Raw genomic sequence first — 18,314 nt, 5'->3', positions numbered from 1 at the left:
ACATCCCACCACACACACATACACACACACACACACACACACACACAGGCAAGGTCCCTCGGGTGGCCCTATTGTTCAGCCACTTCCCCAGCCAGGAGGGCGGCTGGGAACGCAAGGCCGCCTGGCCCTTCCTGCCAGGCGCTGACGTGCAGCCTGCGGAAGGAACAGCCAGTCTCGGCGGGGCCAGCGCATTCCTTTCGTGCCAGGCTGTGCACGCACGTCCGCACCTCCCGCCCCCTCCCACAGCCCCAGCCCTGGCAGCCCTTACGGCCGCCTCACGCTCGGGACCTGTCAGGAGAGGGATGATGGAGCGGGCAGGATGGGGGATCCCACGCCATCTCCCTGAACCTGGCTGCCCCAGCACCCCCTCCCCCTGCGAGGGTGGGCTCACTAGTCCATTCTACAACTGAGGAAAGCCGAGGCCAGAGGAGAGAAGGGAGGCCAAGGCAAATACGGTAGAAGCGGGGCTGGGGGCTCGCATGTCCTGGTTCTCTTTAGCGACACTGTGTGATGCTTTCCTTCCTCACTGCCAGGCCCGGGAGCCTGAGAGGGCAGCAGTTAGGGGGCCCCCGGTGACAAGATTCTGCAGACTGCAAGGGGCTCGCCTCAGGACAACTTAGACCAGCAGATTTACACAGCCGGGACTTGCCATGCCAAAAGGGACAGCATTAGAGAATGAAGCCAGTACTTCCTGAGCACCTGGTAATGCTAGGCCTCGTGTAATGACACTTTCTCATGTAACCCTCACAATAACCTGGCCAAATAGGTACTACTGATCCCAAGTTAAGTGTCTGGCTAGAAAGTGAATGAACCCAGATTTTCCTGGGTGCCAAACCATCCAATTTCTGAGTAGCATAATGAGGAACTCTGGCCCCAGAACAGCAGAATTAAATCCTGGCTCCGCCACTCAGCCAGCTGTTCTGCAATAGGCAGGTTGCTTTCCCTCTCTGTGCCTCAGTTTCCCAGTATGTAAAATGGAGATGATAGCACTAATGGCATAGGATGCTTATAAACAGTCTGGAAGAGGGTGCGTGTAGTTCAATTCATATTTTTATTAATTTCACTTCTGGAACTAAAAGAGGTTGAAATGGAGCTTGGTTGACCAACTGTCCCCATTTACCTGGGTCTGAATGATGTCCTGAATGCCCTTTTGGTGCTGAAACTGGCAAACCAGGCAGTCCTGGCAAACCAGGACGGATGGTTACCCATGACGACTCTGGCATTTTTTAATGTCCAAAGGGCGGGAAAAAAGCCATTTCATGCTCTCAGTGCTGGTGAATTTTCCCAGAAGCCCTTGGGACTCAAGCCCTTTGTCCTGGTCTCCCCACTCTGCCCTTGCATAGCCAAAGGGAAACCAGACATTATTAACATGAAAATTTTCCACATCCTTCAGGGCAATCTTCTGCTGCCAGAAATAGTCAGGAGGATTTGGGAGTTAGCCCAGGCCACTAAAAATAGCTCCCAGCCACACACCCCCCCAAGGCCTGCACCATCTTGGCCCTGGGGTGGCCTGCCACCCAATAAGCTGCCTGCACCAGCCAGCACCTTAAATGACCATGAACCCCGCTGGCCTGGATGACCAAGTTCAGCAGACACAGACGCAGAAAAGGCCAACTGTTGGGCAGGACCACCCTGGCTTCCCGCTCAGAGATGTCCCCTCCTTCATCCCCTGGCATGTCCTTCCTCTGCATCCAGAAAAGACAGCACATCACATCTGTCCTACCTGAACAATCACACAAGGACCTCGGCAGTCCTCAAGCCAACAGGGACACACAGCTGCTCCCTCTGCACTGCCCTGCCCCTGTGCACACACTAAACCACCACACACACTCACACCAAGCATCCCATTTTCACTATACAAATGTCTCTACATTCTTTTTTTTTTTTTTAAGATTTTATTGATTTATTTGTTTGACACAGAGAGAGAGATCACAAGTAGGCAGAGAGGCAGGCGGGGGGGGTGGGGGGGTGGGAAGCAGGCTTCCTGCGGAGCAGAGAGCCCGATGTGGGGCTCGATCCCAAGACCCTGGGATCATGACCTGAGCCAAAGGCAGAGGCTTTAACCCACTGAGCCACCCAGGTGCCAGTGTTTCTACATTCTTAAGGCAGTGTCTCCAAATCTTGAAGACCTTTGCTTCGATTTCTCCACAACCCCTACCCTACCCCCGACAAGATTTTTGTCAAACTTGATTTTTGCTGGTGATACACAAGGTTAAGAAAAAAAAAAAGAAAGAAAGAAAAAGTCCAAATATGCATTTTCAAACTGTCTTTCAACTACCTTCTATTCCCAAGATTTGATATCTGTCCCCTACCTGCTTCCTGTTGAGTAGGTGAGCCAACAGAGGAGGAGGCTGCCTGGGGAGCATGGGCCAGGGTGGGGAGTGGTTTCCAGATTCCTGCCCAGCCTCCCAGCCTGAGCCTCACAGCTCTGATGTAAGGTGGGAGCAAGGCAGAAGTGGGCTGAGCCCAGGGAGAGGGGCCAGGGCTGAGAGGTCAGTATGCCGGGGGTCACCGCCACATTCTAGAGCTGAAACATCATCTGTGCTCCTTGTGCTGCTGCCTGAATCCCACCCTAGCCTGCCCACCTGCTTTCTGCAAGGGAAGCGGAAGCAGAAGAAGGAGTGTGTTCCACAACCAGTCCCCCAAGGAACAGAGGCTACAACCCCATCCCTGTGGGAAAGCAGAGAGAGGAAACTGCCCACCAGGGTCTGACACAACCTGAACACCCCAGAAAGGCATCAAATCACAGCCAGGCACCCTCGTTCATTCATTCCCCCAAATATTTCTTGAGCACCTACTATGTTCTGGGCCTGTGCTAGGACTGGGGCTGCGCTATGGACAAGATCAGTAAGGGCCCCTGCCAAAATAGGTGCTTACAGTGCAGACAGGAAGCAACAGTAAACCGCTGTTTCCCTAGAACGGAAACTAGGACTGTATCTGATGCCTCTTGTTGCTTAATGAATGTTGGCCCCATGGGAGCAGCCATGGTGGAGAACAGCAACAAAGACAAGGAGCAAGGTGCAAAAGTGGAGAAATAGAGGGAGAAGCTTCCTTAGAAAAGGTGCTCATGCAGGACCTCTGGAGGAGGGGAAGAAACCAGGCTCACAAAGGAGTGCATGCAGGGAAGCCACTGGAAGGATCTAAGTAGAAGTATGACTTCATGTGTTAGTTGGAATTCATTTCGGGTACAAGAAATGCCCAGCATAACAGTGATTGAAACAACATGGGAATGTAGAAATATACTTTTCTCACATGTAAAAACTCACCAGATCCAAGAGAAAGAGGAGACAAACCACAGTGTGGGAGCAAATATTTGCAAAAGACACATCTCATAAAGGACTGTTACCCAAAACTTACAAAAAACTTGATATTCAACAATAAGAAAGCAAACGACTTGATTTTTTTTTAAATTGCCAAAGATGTGAACAGACACTTTACCAAGGAAGATATAAGGCCAACAAATAGTCATTAGAGAACCACAAGTTAAAACCGGATACCACTGCATGCCTATTAGAATGGCCAAAATCTGGGGCTCCTGGGTGGCTCAGTCAGTTAAGCACCCGCCTTCAACTCAGGTCATGATCCCAGAAGCCTGAAACTGAGTCCTGCATTGGGCTCCCTGCTGGGTGGGAAGCCTGTTTCTCTCTCTCCCTCTGCCTGCAGCTCCCCCTGCTTGTGCTCTCTCTTTCTGCCAAATAAATAAATAAAATCTTAAAAAAAAAAATGGCCAAATCCAAAATATAACACCAAATGCTGGTGAGGATGAAAGTGACAGGAACTCTCACTCATTACTGGGGGAATGCAGGATGGTACAACCACTTTGGGGAATAGTTCATCATTTCTCACAAAAATAAATATGCTCTTAAAATACAATCCAGTGTTCGGGCTTGTCGTTGTTTACCCAACAAAGCTGAAAACATATGCCCACAAAAACCTCCACATGGATGTTTATAGCAGCTTTATTCATAATTTTTAACATTTATGAATTATATATATAATTATGTATTCATAATTGCCAAAATCTGGAAGCGACCAAGATGTTCTTGTGAGATGAATGGATGATCAACTATGGTACATCCAGACAAGGGAATGTATTATTCAGCACTAAAAAAGATGGGCTGTTGAGCCACCAAAAGTCATAGAGGAAACTGAGATGCATATTACTAAGTGAAAGAAACCAGTGTGAAAAGGCTACATACTGTGTAATCATAAGTGACATTCTGGAAAAGGTGAAACTATGGATCCAGTAAAAAGATCAGTGGTTTCCAAGGGTTGGGGGGAGGGAAGGGCGAATAGGCAGAGCACAGAGGACTTTCATGGCAGTGAAATAACTCTGTACAGCACTATGATGATGGACATATGTCATCATACATTTGTTCAATCCCATAGAATGTATCACAGCAAGAGCAATCCCTAAGGTAAACCATGGGTTTAGGCTGATAATGACATTCCAGTGTAGGTTCATCGATGGTAACAAATGTCCCATTTTGGTGTGGTATGTTGTTAGCAGGAGAGGTTGTGTCTGTGTGGGTACAGGGAGTGTATGGGAACTCACTGTGCTTTCTGCTCAATTTTTCTGTTAACTTAAAACTTCTCTAATAAAATCTATTTAGAATTTTTCTAAAACCATTGATACACGGTGCAGGAGCGGATGGTTGAAACAGATAAAGGGGATAGAGAGTAACTTATCATGATAAGCACTGAGTACCGTATGGAACTACTGGTTCGTTATATTGTACACCTGAAACGAACATAGCACTGAGTATTCCTTCAAAAAAAAACCCCACAATAATAAATGCAGGCATCTTTGGGTAGGGAAAAGATATAGGTATCAAGGAAAAGGTGGGGGGGACTACTGATGTATACAAGATAGATTAATCTTTTAAAATTATGCTTGGGGCACCTAGGTGGCTCAGTCAGTTAAGCATCTGCCTTCAGCTCAGATCCCAATCCCACTGGGATTGAGTCCCGCATTGGACTCCCTTCTCAGTCAGGAGTCTGCTTCTCCTTTTGCCTCTCCCCTGACTTGTGCTCTCTCTCTCAAATAAATAAATTTTTAAAAATTCTTTAAAATTATGCTAATTAAAAGAAGCAGACACAAGAGAAAGAATATTATATGATTCCATTTAGAAACCACAAATTTAATTGATGCTGACGAGAAAACATATCTCTAGCTGACTGAGGTAGGGAGTAGGGATTGATTGGGAAGAGGCATTAGGGAATTTTTTGATGGGCATACTCTGTATCTTGGATGTGTTGGCAGATCTTAATACTTTCTACATACACTGTCAAAATTCAAAAATACATAAAATTGTATAAATTTGTCAAAGTTCATTAAACTTTAAACTTGATGTATTTATTCAGGAATATGGGGGGGGGAAATATTAGGAAAAGGGGGAGAAGCCACCTAGAGCCAATGATAGTGCCCTGATCCCTGGAGTTGTTGTTAAAAACACGAAGCATCTGAGATGTCTTTCCTACTTGCTAACTAACACGTAAGCCTACCATAGTTTCACAGATGCTTGCAGAAGACGCAGGTCAGAGACAAAGGATTTTATAACAGCACAGTAGGTGGCGTGAAGTTCATGTGGAGACTACTTAAAAAATATATATATATATAGATACACACACACACATACACACACACACGTGTGTGTGTGTATCTCCCAACATGCCCACCATAGGAGGAAGGAGACACTTTGGTCTATTTTGTATAAGAGGGGGACAAGTGCAGAGACTCTCATGAGGGCTCTTGGGAATTTACTTCTAGAACAAGTAGGTCAGGCTTGGAACAAGTCTGGGGCCTTTCTTCCTTCCATACTGAATATTAAATTAGCTTCAGATCACTCCTCATCACCCTGAGGACATGCATCCTTTCTTGTGCCATGTCGTCTGGCTTCTAGGGCTCAAGGATCACCCCCTGCAGAAAGCCTTTCCTCCTTGTTCTGCCCTCTACTTGCTCCCCCTGTCCCCGTATCTCCCTGTCACCTGTCCTGTCCCCACCTTACCACCTCTCTGCCAGACCACTGTACTAAAATCCTTGTTCAATTCATCAATCTCTTCTACCTGCCAGGAGAGCCCAAGTTCAGGGACCATGGCTTCTCCATCCTTGGACATCCAGGGTCAGGAACAGGACTGGACTATGGGCTGGAGCATCCCTATGCAACAGGACCATCTACCTTAGCCTCTCTGGTGATCAACAGTAGACATCAAAGCCCAACCTGGCTGCCACTGACAACCCCCTTTCCTGCCACGGTCTTCAGACTCTATCGGGCTAGAAATATCCTAGAATGAAGTCCCTCAAGAATGCTCCCTCCATGATATTTCTTCATTTATACAACCATTCACTGCCCCAACTATACGCCAAGCCTCCCATGGGAAGCTGGGGACATAGAAATGAAGAGGGCATGATCAGTGGCTCAGGCAGATGCCCTTCCCCCTGCCTCCCTCTCTCTCCTCCTTCCCCCTCTCTTTGCCTCCTTCCTTTTTTCCTTCCATCTGTACTTACAGAGCAACAGACATCCATCTACACAGTGTGGTAAGTGCCAGGAAGGTGTTATTGAGAGCTCTGTGGGGAGAATCCCCAGTGGTCACTAGAGACCTTGCCAAAGGACATTTCCAGGAGATTCGGTATGGATATCTAATTCTTCTATTAGATGAGAAGCTGTGAGTCATAAGCCCCAAGCAGCCCTACAGACTTCCCCATGAATCACCCACTGCCCCATTCTCCTCATTAGAGGCACACGCCATGGGGAATTCTCCTTCAGACAGGAGGGAGGAAATGTGCAGGGAAGTGGTGGGAGGATGGAGCTCAGAGTAGAGTCCCTGAACAGGTTTTCCCTCCAACATCCCTTCTAGAATCACAGCCCTGATCCCAAGAATGGAGCCCCAGGATGGCCGGTCTTAGAGAGCCAGACCCCTCATGTCGCTTCCTGCTTTCACAGTGCTGTATACCCTTTATTTCATTTACACACCACTGTGTGTTACTGGAAAGTCTCCAAGGGAAATTGCTTCATGTGGAAGGGAAAGAGGTTGGTTGAACAGAAAAGAATCACTTCCCTCTAGTGTGGGCCCAGGACCCACCCACAGAAGAGAGGAATTGTCCAGAGCCTTCAGAGGTCTTTGATGTATTCAACAAATTTATTGCACACACACCACATGCCAGGAACTGTCCTAAGGGCAGGAGATCCCACAGTGAACAAGACAGAAAAAAGTCCCTATTACACTCTAATGAGGAGCTAGGCTATACCCAAATAAATATTAAAGGGTGATTAAGTCTATGTTGAAAAATAAAGCAAAGAAAGGGATATGGAAGGCCAGGGCTGGGGCAGGATGGTTAGGGAATGGCCCACTGAGGAGACGACCTTTGAACAGAGAGCAGAAGGAAGAAAGGGAGCCGACCGTGCTGAGATCTAAAGAAAGAGAGGGCAGAGGCAGGAGCATGGGTCTCTGAAGCCAGGGTGAGTTTTGCCCACACCAGAAAGAGCAATGAGGCTGGCTTGGCTGGAGGAGATGAGTGGAGGGAAGACAGATGTGGTCAGAGATCTAACAGCAAGTCACATCAGCTCTTTTAGCCTTTGTAAGAATGTGGCCTTTGAGCAGGAGTGAGATGGAGAACCATGAGAGAGCTCAGAGTAGAGGAGGAAAATGACCTGATGTGTTACAAGTTTCACCCTGGGTTATTTAAAAGTCTACCTATCTCCCTTCCGGTCATGGCCGATTGCATCATTCAGAGCTGCCCTACTGCTGAGGACTAGGAAAGCGGGACAAAATATCTCTGAATACTGAAGTTTGAAGATATTCAAGCACAAAAGGGCAAAGAGGAATTGTGGGATCAAGATCTGGAAAAGGAGGGGCGCCTGGGTGTCTCAGTGGGTTAAAGCCTCTGCCTTCCTCTCAGGTCATGATCCCAGGGTCCTGGGATCGAGCCCCGCATGGAAGCAGGGAGCCTGCTTCCCCTCTCTCTCTACCTGCCTCTCTGCCTACTTGTGCTCTCTCTGTGTCAAATAAATAAATAAAATCTTAAAAAAAATTTTTTTTTAAATAAAAAAAAAATAAAAAATTTAAAAAGGATCTGGAAAAGGAAAACCCAGAGGCATGAGTGCAGCATTTGGGGCCTCTTCTCCCCAAAGGGTATCTGCTGATTCAGACAGAAGAGGCTGAAAGGCAAAAAACTTGAGCAGAGCTTCTAAAAGACTCATGAGTCTAATGGGATGGATAACGGAGCTCAGGGCACACCTAGGGGGAATCCAGCACCACCCCAGGTTTGAGTGTGCATTATCCAGAAAAAGTAATGAAGGCTGGTTGGGGGGTGTCAGGGAACTCCCCCAGGGTTTTAGTTGTAACCCCCTAAAGGACACACTTTTGGAATAAGAACAGAGCCATCATCACTGGGTCTAAAACCCAGCTGTGGGTCCTCTCAAAACATCTCAGTCTCTGGTTGCTCCAGCGACAGCTGGAATTCCTCAGATGTCCTAGCTACCTGCAAAGGAAACCCTTCTGGCACCTGGCTGGCTCACTGGGTAGAAGATGCAACTCTCCACTCTTGACTCTTGGGGTTGTAAATTCGAGCCCCGTGAAGGGTGTAGAGATTACTTAAAATCTCAAAAAAAAAAAAAAAAAGGTAAACCCTCTTGAGAAGAGGATCACACCACCCAAGCCTCAAACCTCCTAAATTTTTCATACATGGTGCCCAAAGTTTCCTTTGGTTCTGTCAGGCATCTGAGGGAAATAAAACATGATGATCACGGTAATGACCGTTAAAATGGCTACCAGTCATTGTTTGCTGTGTGTCAGGTACTACGTAAAACACTTTCTGTACATTATGTCATTTAATCTTGACAACCCGTGTGCAGCAATACTTCTGTTGCTCCCTTTTAGAGATGGCCAAACTAAGGCTTTGAGAGAAGTGATCCCCTCAGACCATACAGATAGTTGTCTATCAGTTCGGCCCCAGACATTTGGAACAAAATACCAGAATTTATATGATTTTTAGCATAGACTGAGCACTTTCTAGGGCATAAAGAACTGTCACTCACCTTTGTATTCTGAAGACATATACAGTAAGAACTGTAGTTCACAAGCCCTGGGCTAAGACTCAGGAGCCCATAGTCACGTGACAAGGCTAGCAGCACCTATACACCCACAGCCAGTGGGCTGGAGCCAGGCTCCTGATGTTTTGTTTGGTCCATACAAAGTTTCTGAAAAAAAGATTTTACATAAAATGTAAACTCCTGTCTTCTTTTAAAAAAATAATAAGATCTATAGGCACCTGGGTGGCTGAGTCAAGTTAAGCATCTGCCTGGGCTCTGGTCATGATCTGGGGGTCCTGGGATTGAGCCCCATGTCAAGCTTCCTGTTTATCACGGAGTCTGCTTCTCCCTCTTCCCCTTCCCCAAGTTGGGTACACATTCTCTCTCTCTCTCTCTCTCTGTGTCTCTCTCTTTCTTAAATAAATAAATAGGGGCGCCTGGGTTAAGCCTCTGCCTTCGGCTCAGGTCATGATCTCAGGGTCCTGGGATCGAGCCCCACATGGGGCTCTTTGCTCAGTAGGGAGCCCGCTCCCCCACTCCACCCTCTGCCTGTTTCTTTGCCTACTTGTGATCTCTCTCTCTGTCCAATAAATAAATAAAATATTTAAAAAAAGAAAGAAAGAAAGGAAGGAAAAAAGAAAGAAAATAAATAAATAATCTTTAAAAAAAAATTGTAAGGGCTAGCGACTCCAGGCCTATATTCCTGCATTGATTGGCAGCTTCCGTGTAGGACAGAGCATATGAACTTCCTAGGTCACCTCAGTTCCCAGTAGCCCAGTTCTCAATTATGTGACTTGCCTGGCCTGGGGAACAGGGAATTCGATGATGACCCTTAGTGACAGCAGTAGGATAAAGCCGTATGTTCTCAGGACACTGTTTGATGACAGATGAGGAAATCTTAAAGGTCAAAGAAGGCTTCAGGGGTTTGGTGTTATTTTGAGCAAGGGCACATCATTCAAGCAAAAGAATAGCTCGGGCAGAGGTGAGAGTAACAAGAAGGAGCATACTGTGTTATGAGAACTACACGTCTCAACATGCATGGCATACAGGAGCAGCGATAGGAAAATGATCTGGAAGGCAGGCAGTGGCCACATCTTGGAGGATCTTGAATTATGTGCCCAAGTGAGTCTGGTCAAGAGAGTGCAGACAAGTTTACAAATCCCAGAGAGTGAATAGGGCTGTGGAGAGGTGAATACTGAGTGTTTTTGCAAACCAAAGGTAATACATGTCTGTTGAATGGATGAATATATGAATGTATACACAGAGAATGAAGGAGGCGGCAGCCAACCTCCAAGGTCCACTGGTGTCAACCTTGATGAAGGTCTTAACCTGAATTTTGCAGTGTGGTTCATGGCCTAGGAGTATCCAGAGCTGGAGAAAAGGGGGCTGGGAGTATGTGATACCTTGCAGGAGACTGTATGAGGACCCATTCCCACAGGGAAGAGTCACATCTCCATCACACCGCTGTCTTCTAGAGGTCCAGGACCCCTTGCTGCCCCTTCACAGAAAGTATGTTTCCTCTTCCCTGAGCCAGCCCAAACAAGCCCAGTGGTTCTAGAGCATTCCCAGGCTTGGATGAGGATGGGGCCAAGAGCTAGCAGTTGGATGGGAAAGGAGAATATGTGAAAGTCACTTCATGAGCTTCTTACAGATGAGGAAACTTAGGCACAGGACGCTTCTCCCTTGCCAGTCAGCGGGTTAGGGTAGGTGATCTCCAAGTAAAGGCTGTCCCCAAACGAAGTTCTGATGATCCAGGCGGCAGTATGATAAGGGCATAGGGCATAGACTCAGCATGGGGTCTATGGGGCAGGACAGCCCACTGCTTCCTGTCTCCCTTCACCAGGATGCTCTGGGGAGTGACAGAATGGGGACCAGCTGAGTCACAAGAGGAGAATGAGCCTTTCTCAAGCCTCTCTGATGTGCCCAGAGGTGACTGCCTCTCATTTAATCCACCTTTTATTTTAATCCTTAAAGAGCCTTTGAAGGCTGGTGGTTAGTGGCCCATATTACAGATGCAAAAACTCAGGTTTAAAGAGTTTAGTAACTTAACCCACAGTAAGTCACACAGCTAGTAAGTGGCAGAATCAGTACTTGAACTCAGGTCTAGCAGACTCCGAGGCTTGAGTTCTATACAGTGGCCCACGAAGGTTCCCCCCACAAACCTCAAGTCTTTGCTACCCTCTTGGCAGGGAACTCTCTTCCCAGCTCACCTATCAAATGCACAAGCCGGAAGTAGCTCTCAGGTCTTAGCCACCCTTCCCTGATCACCAAAATCCCATTATTCCACCTTCCTAGTCTTCATCTTCATCTTATTTCTTAATTATTTTCTTTATATATTGCCCTCTCCCGTCCCCCATTATTAGCTACTGGAGAGTAGGAACCTTGTCTTGCACCAAAGTGTCCGTGCACCTAGGGTGTCAATAAATACCCGTTGAATGAATGAACGAATGAACGAATGAATGAGTGGCCCTGCTGCTCAGCCTGAAAAACCACAACCAAGATAAAGGTGCGTTTAAGGTATTTCCCTTAGCCCAGCAGCTTTTCCTGCTCCGTGCTATCACCTTGCACACCCCTTTGTTTTCCAGAGAAGGAAGCTACCTTCTGAGCTAATTAAGGGGAGGAGACGGTCCTCCGGACCCAGAGGCTGTTCTCCAGCAGGCTGGCCCCACAGAGCCGCAGAAAGTCCCCAGAGGTGGGCAGCCCTCCCACCCGCTCCCCAGTTGGCAACCTACGGAGGGAAACATCCCGGGGTGACCTGACTGCACCCTGGCCCGGCCAGGCCAGCAAGGTGTGGGAAACCCGAGTCCGGGCCTGGCGTTGGGCGGGGCTACCCCCGCGTGGCCTCGGCTTTGTTTGCCTCTGTGTATGGTAACCAGAAACCACCATAGCCAGCAGTTCTCGGAGCCCCGCTCCCGCACCCCTCCCCCCTTTTATTTTAATCTCCTAAACTGATTTGTCAGCAGCAGGAAGTGACAAGACAGCTTTCCTCACAAAAGGGAAACTCCTCCGCGTTACCATGGCGACGGAGGCCACTGTAGGATCACAGATTTATATAATCTTAAAGGTGTACACACCATGATGTCATCCTGGATGGGGAGGGGAGGGAGGGAGGGAAATGAACTCCGGAGGCTGCAAGTCCGAGGCAAATGAGCTACGATTTGCAAAATTCCAAGGAAAGGAAAGGATGCGGTGGAGGCGTTTGGGGTTGGAATTCTCCTAAGGGAAGCCACAGAAAAGCGTAAAGAATACATTGATGCATCTTCTAAGGCTGGGAGGAATCTTACCTATTAAATTTAGGGCAAACTGGTCATTTTAGGGGTGGGCACACTGACATCAGAAAACTGGCAGAAGTTGTTAGGAATGGGGAATGGGATCTTAACGCACCTCCAGGGCCCCCTTCCTGCCCCGCACTTAACTGCCATGAGCCTATTTCCTCCTCACAGGTGAAGCAGGTTATATTATCCCATTTCCGAAAATGATAAGTAGTTTTTCCACCCCAGACTTGTGATAAAACCATGCTGATGACTGGTTGGCTACAGCATTCACTCTTTCCCCACTCTCTCAAGCTGTCTTTTGGAGGGAACTAGGACTTTGGTTCCCAGCTTCTTTCAAACCCAGGTTCCAATCTCTGCAATGCTGTTTACTTGCTGTATGAACTTGGATATGTCATTTCCTCTCTCTGAGTCTCAGCTTCTTCTTCTGTAAAATAGGTGCTGCTGCTGCTAAAGGTTTAATGTGAAGGTGTGTAAAGCAGTTAGCACAGAGCCTGGCACAAGGGGCTAGCTCTGAAACAGAGCTATTATAACCACATTACAAGAATTAAATGATGGCCTTGTCTTTATTTCAATCTCCCCTTGGGAAAAAAACATTTTAATAGTTTGAGCATCTTAAGCAAAATAAGTCAATCAGAGAAAGACAATTATTATTATCATCTGTCTGATATGAGGATTTTGAGAGGCAGGGCAGAGGTTGGTGGGGCAAAGGGAGGGAAAAATGAAACAAGATGGGACCAGGGAGGGAGACAAACCATAAGAGACTCAATCTCGGAGTCTGGGTGATGGACATTGGGGAAGGTGTATGCTATGGCGAGTCCTGTGAATTGTGTAAGACTGATGGTGCACAGACCTGTACACCTGAAACAAATAATACATTGTATGTTAATGAAAATTACCAAAAAAATAGTTTGAGCATCTTTTTCCTCATCATAACGTACTCCCCCCTCCACCCCCGCCAAGAAAAGCAGTATCAGGCCCAAAGTGACATGCTCCAGAGGGCCCAAAGACAAGGAATCAGATACGTGAAGAGGGTTATCACCCCTGTTCTCCTGAGGTTGTGGGAGTAGAGCAACTTGCACTGGGAGAAGTGAGTGAATTGTTTTCACTGGCCGCTCCCTTAGGCAGCCGCTGTATTTTTCCACTGCGTGGATCACACTGGAGATTAATTTTGGTTCAGCCAGTGCCTGCCAAGCAGAAAGTGATGGCCTGAGCCCACGGGGAAGTCAGCCATGGCATCTGCCGCGGACCTGAAGTTGCTGGTATGTTTCCACGAAAGGAGATATTCGCCATAGTAAATTTCTAGGGTTTGATAAAAACACTGGGTACGGTTTGTTTTGAAAGACGTGAACACACTTGCAGTTGAAAGCCCAGCCAAGGAAATGAGCTTGCCAGCTCAGGCTAAGTTCTTAGAACTCAGAACACAGGGATCTTTCAGGCCATGAGAGTCAAGTGGCAGATGGTGAACCAGTGGGGAAAGGTCAAGGTCACTGATTGTGTGTCAAGGCCTTAAATGACTATGGCTGGACCAGGACCACTGTTCAGGGTCATTATTGGAGAAGAGGTTTCCTTTTCGACTTCCTAAATCACTATGTCCAGAAACATGTTGGGGGGGTGAACGGGTAGGGACCAGAGCTAAGGGGCCAGGAACCCAAGAGCTTCACTACTATTTAATTCAACATTATAGACTGGATTATGGGTGGTAGTCAATTACACCTTCTCTGTTTTGGCCTGTTCCACCAGAGTAAAAATCTAGAATCTTGCCCTAGAGCAAATCAGATTTGATTGTCTATCTTCAACGAAATTATGAAATCAGACCAGCAAGTGACCTGGAGGCAGCTACCGAAAATTCAGTATGTGTATGTGTGTGTGTGTGTGTGTGTATGTATATAAAGATGCTAGCATGGATGTATTCCAAAGCTTTAATGGTCAGGTGAAGGGTGGGAATTTCAGGTGATTCATCAGTATTGTATTCGCTCATAGTGCTTCGTATTCTTTTCATAAAGGTCTTTTCAATGGCAAAAAAAAAAAAAAAAAGAAAAAAAGAAAAGAAACAAAAAAAGAAAAAGGGCACGTGAGAGGAGTGATAAAGTGTAAGCCACACAGAATTAGGGAACAAAACAGATGGAGGCCCTGATTCCCCCCACTGCCACTTAGCTATGCTGGGTCTCAGCATCTCTGTCTGCAAAAGGGTCCTGCTGAGTTGTTTGGGGAGCAGGTAGCACGCACTACCTTACACATAACAGGAACACGTTTATGTCTGGTGTTCTAGCACAGTTCAGGAAAGAGGGTGGATTTTTATATTACCCTGGGTAGAGTATTTTAAAAAGGCAACCCAAGCAAATGGTCATTCCTTTTGGCTCTGGGAACACTTGGGTTCCCTGTGTAACATGGTAGAAATACGGGGACACTTGGATCTGATACTCAAGAGGTCAGCTGTGACACCTGGCTTTCCATGATAGATCACACTTTTCTACCTCCCTTGAACCCAGCCATCACCAGATCCCAAGACACACATCTGTGAGGCTCTTGTCCAGGTTCTGGTTCACTCATGGGAGAGGGATTAGTTGGGACTGCCCAAGAAATAAAACCATTGAGATTTCAATAGAAATGCCATAATTTATTCTGTTGTATAAAAAAAGTCATCCTTATGTAACAAAATGTCTTCTTAAAAGAAGAAATATATTATTTCAGTTCATAAATAATCAAACATACAACTGCTGGCAACTGAAAAAAAACCAAAAAACTAACACTGGTGCTTTCCATCAGTGCTGAACACAGACCTGCTTAGGGTGTATTTACAGGATATTACAGTACTCAAACACAAAAATTGAGGTATTTGGTTCTTCTAGGAGTAGACACTGACATTTGTGAAGGCAGACCACCTCCACAAAAATAAATAAGGTATATTCTCATAGGTATGTGTCGTCAGGAATGATAATACTGGTAGGTATGTCAAGCATGAAGAGTTCCTACAAAAAAACAGGAGCAAGCAAAAAGAAATCGGCTCATACATGGAGTCCTTTCTCTTCTGCCCCATTTTGTCAGAGGGACTTGATGTACCCACTATATATATTGGTCCTGAACGTGCTGAGTTCAGCAAACATCTTGATGCAACGTCATCACTATGACTGCTTAGGAACCCAGTGGAACTCGGGGTTAAATTAAATAAATAAGGACCAGCCCTCACAAGCACCCTCCCCAGAGTTATTGCATTTCTCCTCAAGGAGCCGAGAGTCCCGGTGAGTTGTGGAGGTTACCTCCCGTGGACTTTCAGCAGCTGGGAGAGGTCGTAATGGGGCTCTGAAGGTAGCTCAATGCACTGTTCGTGGAGTGGACGGGGATGGAGACAGGGAAGTTGAAGACAGTGGTGGTGGAGGTGCCGCGGTCCAGCACAGCCATGGCGGGGCTCCCGGCCTCTGCTGAGCAGTGTGGGGCCAGGACCTGGGACTCAAACTGCAGCAGCTGGCCCATGAAGCTGAAGTTGGGGGAAATGATGCTTCTCCTCTGCTTCACAAACTCAAAGGCCTCATCCAGCTTGACTCGGTTAGTCCTCATGAGGTAAGCAAGGCAGATGGTAGCTGACCGGGAAATGCCTGCCTGGCAGTGGACAAACACCCTTCCTCCAGCATTCTTGATGGAGTCTGGAAAACAAAGGATGGCCAGTTACTCCAGAGCTCGGGGGAACAACCCCAACCCCAGGCAGCGGGTGCCTAAGAAACGGGTGTGTCCTATCCAGAGAATGGCAACATCACCTCATGCCATCAAACAGTGCTCTGCGGAGGCAACGTGGGCATTGTGCAGAGAACAGCAAGGGATTTAAACCAAGACCAGGCATCTCCACGAAGCCAACTGATCTTGGATAAGTTAAGTCAATTCAACTTTCTGAGCCTCCGTTTGCTAATTTGTTGAATAGGACATCAAATCCCTATTTTGCAAGGATGTTGCCCACACCAGACTGACAGTTAATGTATGGAGAAAGGCTCAGGCGAATGTCATTCAATTCCTTGCCATAGAGTTGGGCATGGTGACTAAAATGGGGGGAGCAAGGCAGAAGTCCCAGGCATCTGTCTGTCCATTTACCTATGAAGTCAATAGCCTCGTTGAACCAGGAGCTGATGTCCGCCTTGTGGTTGTCTTCCACAGGGATGCTCTTGTACTGGTAGTGACCCTCAAAATGGTTGGGACAATTGGCTGAGACATTGATCAAGGCAGTGATGCCCAGGGCATCCAGCATGTCTTTTCGGGAAGCATGATAGGCACTGCCCAGGTACAGAAAGGGCAGGATCTCCACTGGGCCACCCTGAAATCCAGAAATATCCAACACTTGTCAAGCTTTGCTCAAAGTCAATGCTGGTGCCCACACCCACAAAAACTCCCTGCTAGAAAAGTCAGCTGTAGATACTGGGTATGTTTAGCACTATTGTTAGAGTATAAATAAATAGGGGACTAAACCCATTTGCCTCAATTTCATTTCTGTAGTGTCAGCAATTAGCCTCCCCTCCATTAGACCCCTTAACTGTGGGATAAATTAGTAGCCCTGTGTGTCCCTCCTTAAAAACTTAAAGGTTATTTTGGATATTCTCACTAGTACTGCTCTTCCAGGCCTTTGAACCCACCCTCAGCACAGGCCCCCTACTAACCTGATCATAGAGCGGGGTGCTGCAAGAACTGCACCCTGATTCAGCGCTGTCAGGGACGCTGGTACTCAGGGGAAGGCTGAGCCCCATGGGGGTCGACTGTTTGCTGCACAGCTCCGGATAGGAGGCTGAAAAAGCTTCATATCCTCCTGGGAAGACAAAGAGACATACTTGTTTCCATTAGTATCGTCGGGGACAGGGCACCTTCATCTAATCAATCCCGCGCCAACCAGGGCTGAAGTTTACCCCGGAGAGGCCCAGGCAAAGTCTTTGTTCTTAAAGCCAAACAAAGCCAAAGACAAGTCCCCGGAATAGGGCTCCGGCGCCCACGCGCTCCAGGTGGGATAACCCGAAGGGGCCGAGGGCCAGGGGTCTCGCGGCAAGGCGGCGTGGCGGGGGTTGGGGCGTGCGGCGCCAGAACTTCCCCGAGGGCGTACCTTTGAGGAAGAAGACCTGAGTGGCGCGCGCCTCTCGGCAGAGCGCGCCGGCGGCCAAGGCCAAGGTGCCGTCTCTCTTGGCGCCGTCCAGGGCGGCGCTGCGCTCGTCCAGCAGCACCACGGCGTGGTAGGCGCCCGCCAAGAGGCGGCCCCGCAGTTCGGCGTTGGGCACGATGTGCTCCAGACCCATGGCGCCCTTGGCCCGGCGCCGCACGATGGTGCTGAAGCGCACGTTGACCGAGCCGGCGATGTGGCCGGCGTTGAAAGCGAAGAAGGAGCGGCAGTCCAGCAGCAGGCACTGCGCGGCGCGCTCCCGAAGCAGCGTCCGCAGGCCTCCGGCGTCCAGGGAGCCCACTTCCATGACCATGGCCGGCCCTAGCGCCCCCAGCGTGCCTGTTCCCGGTGCTCTTTTGTCCTCGGAAGCCAAGGGTAGGGCAGCGGCTTTCGAGGAAAAGCCCGACCCTAGTTCTCCCTGCGCCGAACCCCAAACTACGCCTAGACTGAGTGAGGGAGGCGTCGCGCGGGGCTCTCGGCCGCCTAGGCTTCTTTGCTGCTCCCCCGACTGCCCTTCCAGCCCCAAACACACCTATCACAGCCCGGCGTCCTTCGCAGCGAGCTCGGCCCGCGGGGAACCGGTTTATATGCCGCCTCTCGGCGGGGCGGGGAGGGGCGGGGAGAAGCGGGCGCGCCGGGGGAGGGGAGTTGTTTGTTTGAATGGTGATCACGTGACCATATGGTGACGTCACCCGCCCTGCCAGGCTTGGCGCCGGCGGAGCCAGAGGCGAAGACGTCATCTGCCTCGGAGCGGGATCCGCTGGCTGCTTGCTGGCTCAGGCCCCAGTCCGGCCGTCCGGCCTGCGCCTGGCGCGTCCCCGGGGATCCGGCCTGCGCGGCTCTCCGGACCCGGGGGGAGGAGAGGTGGCGGGCGCGCTG

General features: G+C 48.6%; 1 protein-coding gene across 1 annotated transcript; it reads right to left on the bottom strand.

The window, feature by feature from the left end:
* Nucleotides 1-14,903: 14,903 nt before the first annotated feature.
* DUSP1 (dual specificity phosphatase 1) lies at nucleotides 14,904-17,829 on the bottom strand. Its single transcript, XM_044229478.1, has 4 exons — nucleotides 17,382-17,829; nucleotides 16,948-17,093; nucleotides 16,388-16,607; nucleotides 14,904-15,948 (listed from the first exon to the last, which is right to left on the bottom strand). The coding sequence occupies exons 1-4, from the start codon at nucleotides 17,746-17,748 to the stop codon at nucleotides 15,578-15,580; spliced, it is 1,104 nt and encodes a 367-aa protein (XP_044085413.1). The 5' UTR covers nucleotides 17,749-17,829; the 3' UTR covers nucleotides 14,904-15,577.
* Nucleotides 17,830-18,314: the final 485 nt, after the last annotated feature.

The sequence above is a fragment of the Neovison vison genome, chromosome 1 (assembly GCF_020171115.1).
Source record: "Neovison vison isolate M4711 chromosome 1, ASM_NN_V1, whole genome shotgun sequence".
In the NCBI taxonomy this organism is placed as follows: Eukaryota; Metazoa; Chordata; class Mammalia; order Carnivora; family Mustelidae; genus Neogale; species Neogale vison.
This window is presented reverse-complemented; position numbering and strand designations above follow the sequence as displayed.

What these genes read in the sequence shown, in the direction of transcription:
- DUSP1 (XM_044229478.1), bottom strand. Translation starts at nt 17,748, where the DNA reads ATGGTCATGGAAGTGGGCTCCCTGGACGCCGGAGGCCTGCGGACGCTG. An exon ending in GCACCCCGCTCTATGATCAG is followed by an intron (nt 16,608 to 16,947) that starts GTTAGTAGGGGG and finishes TCTGGATTTCAG; the next exon opens with GGTGGCCCAGTGGAGATCCT. An exon ending in CGAGGCTATTGACTTCATAG is followed by an intron (nt 15,949 to 16,387) that starts GTAAATGGACAG and finishes TTTGTTTTCCAG; the next exon opens with ACTCCATCAAGAATGCTGGA.